The 10,489-nt window shown below is 35.6% G+C and overlaps 1 protein-coding gene across 1 annotated transcript; it reads left to right on the top strand.

Annotated features, from left to right (window-relative positions):
• Nucleotides 1-366: 366 nt before the first annotated feature.
• On the top strand, nt 367-10,212 carry LOC132030665 (developmentally-regulated G-protein 2). The gene is made up of 12 exons (XM_059420386.1): nt 367-500; nt 2,389-2,473; nt 3,961-4,028; nt 4,260-4,336; nt 5,972-6,152; nt 6,258-6,314; nt 6,986-7,060; nt 7,572-7,691; nt 7,798-7,968; nt 8,506-8,619; nt 8,840-9,010; nt 9,696-10,212. The coding sequence occupies exons 2-12, from the start codon at nt 2,404-2,406 to the stop codon at nt 9,792-9,794; spliced, it is 1,203 nt and encodes a 400-aa protein (XP_059276369.1). The 5' UTR covers nt 367-500; nt 2,389-2,403; the 3' UTR covers nt 9,795-10,212.
• The last annotated feature ends 277 nt before the right edge of the window (nt 10,213-10,489 follow it).

The following is a 10,489-nucleotide window of genomic DNA, read 5'->3' on the forward strand; positions in this document are numbered from 1 at the left end:
ATGTGTTACAGCAAATCCGGGCAAAGATTGGGGTGTATTTTAGACATTTTCCCTTTTATAAAATATTACACATCGTATTTATTTAAAAAAAATATTTATTAAAACCGAACATATATGTATATTATATGTCTTAAGAACATGCAATTCACACCTTGTATACCTTAATTACCACTTAATGTTTATTAAAAAAAACTATTTGTAATTTGTAGTAAGTAACCTGAGGAAGTATTTCTTAGACGACTAAGGGATCGTTTGGTAGCTGATTAGAGTTTAGTTATTTATAGTATTAATTATTCCATCTTCTATCCAGCATAAAAAAAAAATACGTAATTTTCCTCATAACTTTTAAAATACACTAAGGGCTAAGTGGAACCAACACTAATACATTAAGGACCATTTTGTCAAAACTGATGCGTATAAAGTTAAAATTGAAAATCAGGGCCTCTAAGTTGGGGTATTATTCATTCTGAACCCTCCTCCTCCACTGTTGTCGTTGCAAGGTTAGAAATAACTTTCAAGTGCTGTTTAAGTTCATAAATCTGTTGAAATTCCATTTCGTTTGTTTTTCTTTTTCAAATATTTGCATTTAGTAACGTATAAAGTCGAATTGAGCTGTTATAGCTAAATAAATCTATTGAAAAAAAAAAATATATCAAATCTAATCGGTATATATCGCTAATGTCACCATGTTAGATTATTTGATAGTCAACATCTATAATAACTTTATAGATTTACTGAGTATTAGTGGGTGTTTGGACATAAAAATTGTGAAAAATGTAGTACTAATTGTTTTCAAGTATTTGGAAATTGGACTTGTGTTTGGACATAGAATACAAATTGGAGTTGTTTTTGAATTTCTGTGAGTGATTTTGTAAAAACAGCTTTTTTGGAGTTGTCCTGAATTCTGAAAAATTGTAACAATTCTATGTCCAAACAGTTTTTTGGAATAATATTCCGGAAAAAAGTGAAAACTATCCATGGCCAAAGGGGCACTTAATGGCACACCTCATTTTGTTTGTTGCATAGTGGCTAATTTTTGCTTTTACTTACCCCCGTTTTTCCAATGTATATCTACTAGAGTCAGAGGAGGAGCCAGGATTTTTAGTCTATGGATTCTGGAGTACAATTCTCTTTGCTTAATGGGGTTTGAATAAATTATTTATATATATTAAATGTATTTTTTGAACACAAATACAGAGTTTGAACCAACATTACTAGGTTTTGCTGAACCCGTACCTACTACACTATCCGCCCTTAGTCAACTGTTGCCTATTTTTTGATTTCTTTTATGCATTTGTATGATATGTTTACCCACTTTATGTTCACCCCTAGGTTTCGAACATTTTCTATTTGGTGGTGCGAATGAGAAGATGGAATTTAGGTAGATGAGGTAGGTATAGGGAACAATGGATAGTTGGCCAACTCTGCATCAAGGTGTAATTTAATACAAAGGGAGTGATAGTTTAGGTAGGTAAAAGGAAGAATCGATATTGAGGTATGAAACTCACGAAAAAGTGATAGTTTAGGTGTGTTTTTGACCACTAACTCTAGATTATTTGATAGTCAACATCTCTAGTAACTTTAATGATTTGACTATCAGGAATATTAATTGCACACCTCATTGGGTTGTTGCATATTGGCTAATTTCTGCTTTTACTACCCTATTTTTCCAACGTATATCTACTAGAGTCAAAGGCGGAGCCAAGATTTTTAGTGTATGGGTTCTGGACCACAATTCTCTTTGAATAAATTATTTGTACATATTGAATGTATTTTTTTAACACAAATACAGAGTTTGAGCCGAAGTTATTAAGTTCTGCCAAACTTGTAACTACTACCTGGCTCCGCTCCTGAGTCTAGAGTAGCGTCACAGTTTGATATTACTGTTGCCTATTGTATGATTTCGTTTATCCATTTGTATGATTTGTTTATCCACTTTTATGCTCACTTCTTTGTTTCTATCATTTTTTATTTGGTGGTTTGAAATAGCAGATGGAATTTAAAACATCACGAGTCTCATTTAAATCCCAACCCGTGTCCTTGGGATTTTTAAACTTTTCCGGTTTATGATTTTAGCTCTAGATTTAGCTCATTATAGCACAGGGAACCATTTCTGATAACATTTTCCTCTGCATTAGTTCCGTTTTCTAATTACCTTATACATGTGAAACGGACGACCTCCAGGTCATTATCAAACATTTGATGTCTAACTTGGTCTCTGTGGCTATGCCTTCCTCGTTTTGCTTATCGGTCTGTTAACAGAAAATTTCTTTCTTTTTTTGAAAGAATAGTTGTTTGGTTGTGTGTACTTTTCTTGAGCATCTCTGTTGTCATGGGACTGTTTGTTGGACTGAACCTGATATTTTCTCTTCTATATGTTTTGTGCAGATAAACTAAAGAACCATGGGGATCGTAGAGAGAATCAAAGAAATTGAAGCCGAGATGGCTCGTACCCAGAAAAATAAAGCAACTGGTAACTTCCATAGTCACATCACTAAAGCCTTTATGCCTACTGATGATTTGTGCCTTATACTACTGATATACTACTGACTTAGAATGCTAGTTACACTTTGAATTTAAGCTATAAATCAGACAAGAACTGGTATTACTGTTACTAAGCCCCCATTAGGCATCACCGTCAGTGAGGATATTCGAAATTCAGAAACGAGATGTCAAAGCAGGAATGTTGTCAAAATAAGAGTACCCTTTGTCATTTAGCACAGGATTATATTTGTTTGTGGTTCAACTATTTTTCCCTTTTTTGTCTTATACATTAAAAAAAAGAGCATAGCGTATATACTAGGGAAAAAAAAGATTCTCTTACACTATTAGTATATATTTATCTATAATTGGAGATTGCTTTCTTCTAGATGGCATCTATGTGGCAGGAAGGCTGAGACAAACTGTCACCTATTTCGACATTGTGTGGTTACCTCACAAATCTGGGACATTTTTTTGTGTATGAGGGGTCTCTCATGGGCAATGCCAAAAAGTTCTTTGGAGTTGTTGAAGCGGTGGTAGTTTACCCAGGCAGTAAAGCAGATGGGAGATGATACCAACATGCATTTGGTGGACTATCCGGAGTGAAAGAAAACTGAGATGTTTTGAGGGTATAGGTAGTCCAATCCAGAAGATCAAGATGAATGCCCTTTTGTTATTTTATTTTTGGTGTAAAGAGGAACTTTTAGAATCCTTATAGGAGAAGTTTTTTTTTTTTTCTTCTTCTTTCTCTCTTGTATATATGGTTTTCTGCACATCCTTTGTGCTTTGATATAGGGAAACTGTTACCAAAAACAACAACAACAACATACCCAGTATAATCCTACCAAGTGGCGTCAGGGGAGGGTAGAATGTACGCAGACCTTACCCCTACCTTGTGGTGATAGGGAGGCTGTTTCCTATAGACATATGAAACTGTTACCGTTCTCAAAAAAGAGGACTGCTTTCTTGTTTTTTTTTTTTTTTGTTTTTTGTTTTTTTGGTGAAGTTATTAAATTGTATTAGAATGGCATCAAGAAGATGCAGAGGTTACAACTAAACATAAAGCTGCTTCAGACAAGAATTAACATGAAGCTAAGCTGAGCAAAAACCTGTAAACCAGTCAAAAGATCCAAAATGATATCCCCTAAGACCCTACCGTGCTAGAGTTAGGGAGCTAACAAAATCCAAAAAATTACCCACACTGGTTTCTAGTTTTTTAAGGTTATAAATTGATTATTGACAATCTCCTGCAGTTGCCTTCTAAGTGACATGATGGTGTAAATGTTTTTTACACCGACATTGCATTATACTCAAAAGAAAATTATTTGTTACATTTCTTGGAGTCCCTTGGAGATTCATTCTTATGCTCTTATTTCCTCTGTGATTGAGGATCTTTTGTGAACACCTCTCTGTTTATTGAACCTTTCCCCAAAAAGTTTCTTCAGAAGCTTAATAATCAATTTCAACTGTGCGATGCAGAATATCATTTGGGTCAGCTGAAGGCTAAGATAGCAAAGTTAAGGACACAATTGTTGGAGCCCCCCAAAGTATGTCATTTTGATATTTCAACTGTTAATTTGGAGGGGTAAATTTCCTGTTATCTTACTTTCATGGAGCTTCCATGATATAATTGTGTGCTACTGCTATATTGCCATATCCACAAAAATTAGTTGTGCTGTAATTAAAAAAATTTCACTGGTGACCACCTTTTCTCGTGGTGTTTTTTTTTTTCTTCTAATAGACTGAGTAATAACTTACTGATTATGCGGGTGAAACAGGGTTCTAGCGGTGCTGGAGAAGGTTTTGAAGTTACGAAGTTTGGCCATGGACGTGTTGCACTAATAGGATTTCCAAGGTTTGTCATTTCCCCTTTTCGTGTTTTTTGACCAGTCATAAAAGTTTAATTCTCATCAGGCAGGACAATTTCCAAAGCATTTGATATGCTTATAGTTCTGGATAGATTATGTACTTAAATGATTAATTGCTTTTGATCACTTTTATAGTTTTCGATCTCCATCCTTTGTGTTGATATATCTAACTTTAGTAACTTAAGATGCTGATGCTCTTTGACATGAGATTTGGCATGGGAGAACATATAAATAGTAACTTAATTGGCATCTTGGTGCCTTTTAGCGACATTTTAAGTGCGGCCAGTTTGGTAATGAGAGCAGAAGGTCGATCCTCATCATTTAAATATGATGCAAATGCTCCCTTTGTGGATATTTTTAGGCGAGGATAACTAGGCGTAGTTTTAACCTAGGAGGCTAGGACATATTAACTGATTCTATTTGGTAATGAGGCCCGCAATTTTAGTTTGCACTTGCCTTAGCTACCTGCTCCATGATGTCTTAGAGCCTGTTTGGCCAAGCTGCCAAAATCAACTTATTTGGAGAAGTACTTCTTATCAAAAGTGCTTTCTTAATAAGTGCTTTAAGAGAGTAGCAGTTTGTATTTGGTTAAATCATTTGAGACGTGTTTTTGCTAGTAGTTTGTGTTTGGCCAATATTAAGTGTTAAATTACGAAAAAGAATATGCATATAAGTTGTAACCTATTTATCAATTAGCAAATTAGCTCAGAAAGATCGATTAAACACTTATTTCTGGTAATAAATTAGTCTTACGTTTAATAAGATATGGGCATCATTTAAAAGATAAATACTATGATCTAAATAGATAAATAAGCTTGCCTATTATGATTTCTAATTTTTAATTTAGTTTAAGAACGCTTGAATTTAACTTCTTAATGGAATATGCCTACCGAATAAGTAGAGAAGCAAATTTAAACCAAAAAGAACTTAAAAGTTACAAAAAGGTTCATAGTAAAAAATATTACTAAAAAAGGGCAGCCCCATGCGCAAAGCATCCCGCGTTAGCAGGGTCCGCGGAAGGAACGCACCCCAAGGGGTGTGATGTAGACAGCCTACCCTAATGCAAACATTAGTGGCTGACTAAACAATATTACTAGTACTCTTATAATAATGATTTCAAACAAAATAGAGCAAAATGTGCATTGAATACTATAATTGGCTGGAAAAGATAAAACAAAACAACCATCTATTTTCTTAGAATCGAATCCTACTTTCAACAACACAGGTATTATGTTTTCAAATATTCTCACTTTAACCATTTCTCTCGCTTAATGTTAGTATAACTTAGATAATTTAGCAACCTGAAAATTTGATGGATACTTCTAAAAACTAGAATGTTACTACTGAAAAGTTTGATAAATATGAATTTTTGATATGGGTATTTTTGTCCTAAAAAAAGCAAGCACTTATTTTTGGGAGAGGCTTCTTTTTTCAACTCCTGCTTAAAAGCTAATAAAAAAGAGCACTTATCTCTTCACTAAAAGCTTGGTCAAACATCTTCATTATCATTATCTAAAATAAGTGTTCTTTCATTTTATTTTTATTTTTAAAATAAGCACTTTTGACATTTCAAAAGCTTGGCCAAATAGGCTATTAATCTTCTTTGGTTTTCTTTTTGATAGTGTGGGAAAGTCTACACTCCTTACAATGTTGACAGGAACTCATTCTGAAGCTGCATCATATGAGTTCACAACACTTACTTGCATCCCTGGTATTATCCATTACAATGATACTAAAATTCAATTGCTTGATCTTCCGGGAATCATTGAAGGTGCATCAGAAGGCAAAGGGCGTGGTAGACAGGTATATTGATGACTGCTTTAGCAATTTGACAAATAATGTATGTTGCATAGTTGCTGGAGCTCTTGATTGTGATGACAACCTCTGAACAATAGTCATTTTTAACAGGTCATTGCTGTTTCCAAGTCAGCCGACATTGTATTAATGGTTCTTGATGCTTCGAAAGTAAGTGATGATAATTCGTCTGATAATTGGGTCTATTGGGGTTTGTGTTATCCTCTTTGTGGTCATATTCCTATGGCTACAATTGCACCTCAGCTCTGCCCAAGCTCCGACTGTACTAAATTTAGCTGCGCTGAGCCCACCTCAATCCTTGTAGCAGAGTCGAGCTTGGGTTGAGTTGGCACGGCAAGAATTGTCTATTGATAGGTGAAAGTGTCATTGAAAAGAACCAAATAATTAAAAGAAATGAAGCAAGTCCGTTGCTGGTGAACATCGGGGGATGACCGCTCTTTATATTTGTTCTCACCTATTAAAAAAATAAACATGCATCCTAATACATAACAAAAATCACAAACAAAAATAATAGTACCTGACCCAAAAAAAAATAAAAATACTTAGCACGTTTCTGTCTCTGATCTCACTTGTACAGAGAAGAAACAGAAAAAGAAGGCACGCATCGTACCAAAACCACAAGACATGGAACATGATAAAAGAAGAGTACATTTAGGTTCTATTCTCATTTCCGGTGTCAATCTCGAAATATCAACGTCTCATAATATGTGAAAGTTAAATCAAGTTTAGAATTAAGTTTGTCTCTCTGTTCAGACCTTCTATTAGGTGATGTTTTTTTTTTCCTTGATTCTCTCGACTCTTAATTAAATATACAACATCAGAGTGAAGGCCATCGACAAATATTGACAAAGGAGCTGGAAGCTGTGGGCCTGCGATTAAACAAGCGACCTCCTCAGGTGATCCATTATGCTATGTTATTCATATTGTGGCTCTGTGTCTTTTTTTCCCCCTCCCCCAGGAGCTCCCTCCTTTTTTCTCCCTTGGTGACTCGAACTTCGGGTTGGAGGTGGAGGGTGCTTACCATCTAAGCAACCCTGTGTCTTAGTTTCTGATAACATATATATTCCTTTGTCTCCTTTTCTCTATCTGTTTTTTGTTTCGAAAGAGTTTCAGATGTTTCTGGAAGATTTTCTCAATAATTAATTGATTATTCACACAACTAGCCTGCCCCATTTTTATTGGACGACTTATAGCAGAGTATACTTTTATAGATCTACACTCCTTCCTGTCCTTCAGTAGTTGGCTAGAAAATGTCCTTTCTCACAATATTTTTGTCTAGAAAAGACCATTTCGTGGTCTTTAAAGTGTTACTTGAAAACCCATGCAGTCATTGCCTCATTGGTTATGTATCTTCCAATCGACAAGATTGAATCTCAGGGCTTAGCTTAAATTGTCCAATGGTTGCAGATATACTTCAAGAAGAAAAAGACTGGCGGAATTTCTTTCAACAGCACTACGAAACTGACACATGTGGATGAGAAGCTATGCTATCAAATTCTGCATGAATACAAGATTCACAATGCTGAGGTATTGTAGAATAACGTGGTGATATTATCATTGACAAAACTTCAGTTAGAATTTTTTTGTCTTCTGCTTTGTTTCCCTACCTTATAGTCTTTGTTCACCTTTTTAGCTGTTATTTCGTGAAGATGCTACAGTAGATGACCTAATTGATGTTATTGAGGGCAATCGTAAATACATGAAGTGCGTATATGTCTACAACAAGATAGATGTTGTTGGTATTGATGATGTGGACAGGTTAGCCCGACAGCCGAACTCCGTTGTCATCAGCTGCAACATGAAGGTATTTCAAAATTTGTGAGATTCATTTGACTACTCTATGATATGAGCTATAACACATTTTAGTGACCCAGAAAACTCATTGCTCTATCTAGTTTTGTGGCAAGGTGCTACTACCATTATTATAATTCATTGGTTTTTGACATTTGCAAACATAATTAGTTGGACCAAGATCAAATATGCGCGTCCTATTGGGAAGTTAATTGCAGCTCACGATATATTGTATATGAAGTCTTTCCAAGTCTTGGTTTGACAAGGAGATATCTCTCTTACCTGTAGTTTATCCTTAGCAAATAATAAGAACACACTTATTTTCCCTGGGTCCCAAGATACTTTCGAGTTGGTTCTTAATTTTGATGATGGAACAGAAAAAAAGATTTACTTTGTTTTGTTTTCCTTAGTCGAATTTGGACATGACTTTGGAATAAGGGAACACCACTTCTGATTTTGGAATATGGGAAAGTGATCTCTACTTACTGACATGCTCTTCAGAATCTCTCCCTGATCTATAATTAATATTGCGCTTATTTTCTTGATACAGCTGAATCTGGACAGACTACTTGCAAAAATGTGGGAAGAGATGGGTCTTGTCAGAGTTTACACAAAGCCTCAAGGACAGCAACCTGACTTCACAGATCCCGTGGTCCTTTCTGCTGTATGTTATGTGGATGAACCCAAAAAGAAAGAAAAAATAATCTCCTGCTCATGCTCATTTCTTTTCTCAAATTTTTTATGAAGATAGAAAAAATAATCTCCTGCTCATGCTCATTTCTTTTCTCAAATTTTTGATGAAGATTGAAAAAATAATCTCCTGCTCATGCTCATTTCTTTTCTCAAAATTTTGATGCATTTTCTTTGTTGTTTGTGATTTTTAGGATAGAGGTGGCTGTACAGTAGAAGATTTCTGTAATCACATACATCGGAGTCTTGTAAAGGATGTGAAGTATGTGTTGGTCTGGGGCACTAGTGCAAGGCACTACCCCCAGCATTGCGGGCTTGCGCAAATGCTTGAGGATGAAGACGTGGTTCAGATTGTTAAGAAAAAGGTAAATGATATCTACTTGTGCTTTTCACATTTGCTCTCCATCAACAGTGTTATCAGCTCTGGCATATCGAGTTTTTTCTTCCGGCCATCATATTCACAGATCTTTAAGCTTCAGGATCATTTGATGATTTGGCATTTCTTGAGGCAACATGTTATCTAATACAGTAATTTTGTTCCTTGTAAATTCAGTTTTGGCCTCAAAGCATTCTGTCAGCTTAGCATAACATGCATTTAGCTTCTTCCTAATCTAATTACATAAGATTTTGTGTCACAAAAGCATCAATGGTCTTCCTTCTCAAAAAAAATTAAAATAAAATAAAATAAAATAAAATCAGTGGTCTTGTTTCATTGGCTTTGCTTATCTTGCTTTTTGTTGTCGTTATTTTCCTTTCAACACTGCTTTGATTACTTCTTTTGAGCCGAGGGTCTATCGGAAACAACCTCTCTACCCCACAAAGGTAGGGGTAAGGTCTGCCTACATCTTGCTTTCCCAAACGCCACTTGTGGGACTACACTGGGCATGTTGTTGTTATAAAAGTATCAGTGGTCTTATCAACCAAAGCTCCCAGGATAGGGAAGTTAGGACAGCTAGCGTTGAGCTGCTTATATAGGTGTATCTTGGTGCCAATGTCATAAAGTAGGAAAGTTGATGCCTATGATACTCAAAAACATCTTATGTTATGCAGGAGAAGGAAGATGGTGGAGGTAGAGGCCGGTTCAAGTCGCATACTAATGCTCCTGATCGTATATCTGACCGTGTAAAGAAGGCTCCACTGAAGACATGATGACCCAGGTAGTGGAGCTGTTAGTTCTATATGCCGATCTGGAAGGCTGTATGTGCCAATTGTTGGGTGCTGTGGATTATTATTGAAGAACGAGCTATACAATGAGAATTGCTAGAGGTTTATGAAGTGAAACCTATTTATCAGAAGAGAGTAGAAGATTTCAGTGTTGTACTTTGTATTTTATCACGTCACACCCTGCAGTTTGTATAATATCTGGGCACATGCTTTCTTCCTCCAGATAATATTCACTGCTGCTAATAGTGTGAATTTTGGTCTCAGTTCCTACAAGTGTAGGTTCTGAGAATAAGTAAGCGGATATCTTAGCTTCATTCTATCTGCAGTCCAATTCAGTAACTGCAAGTTTGTTCATCACTGAACAAGTATAATTTAAATACTACATGCTGATGCGGGTTTGATAGTTGTTTTCTTCTTTGGACTGGTAAACTTGGCATTCTTATAAATTGACAGTCTGAGCCACAATTAACACCAGACACTATGATCTCCATTGGGAATTGGTATAATTAGCAAATAGCCACTTTTCAGCCCATGTAATGGGTAAAGAACTACTATCATGGAGCTTTAAATTTGATAGGTGAAATTCCAAGATATCATCATGGAATTTGATACTTTCATAACACACCTTGCTTAAAACCATTTTCCAAAAAATGCCTAATGGGAGCTATTTTCACTCTCAT

Source organism: Lycium ferocissimum, chromosome 9 (genome assembly GCF_029784015.1).
Source record: "Lycium ferocissimum isolate CSIRO_LF1 chromosome 9, AGI_CSIRO_Lferr_CH_V1, whole genome shotgun sequence".
In the NCBI taxonomy this organism is placed as follows: Eukaryota; Viridiplantae; Streptophyta; class Magnoliopsida; order Solanales; family Solanaceae; genus Lycium; species Lycium ferocissimum.

Bases quoted from the DNA above. Each gene is read 5' to 3' on its own strand.
- LOC132030665 (XM_059420386.1), top strand. From the start codon at position 2,404: ATGGGGATCGTAGAGAGAATCAAAGAAATTGAAGCCGAGATGGCTCGT. The intron at 2,474-3,960 runs GTAACTTCCATA...TGTGCGATGCAG, and splicing joins CCAGAAAAATAAAGCAACTG to AATATCATTTGGGTCAGCTG. The intron at 4,337-5,971 runs GTTTGTCATTTC...TCTTTTTGATAG, and splicing joins GCACTAATAGGATTTCCAAG to TGTGGGAAAGTCTACACTCC.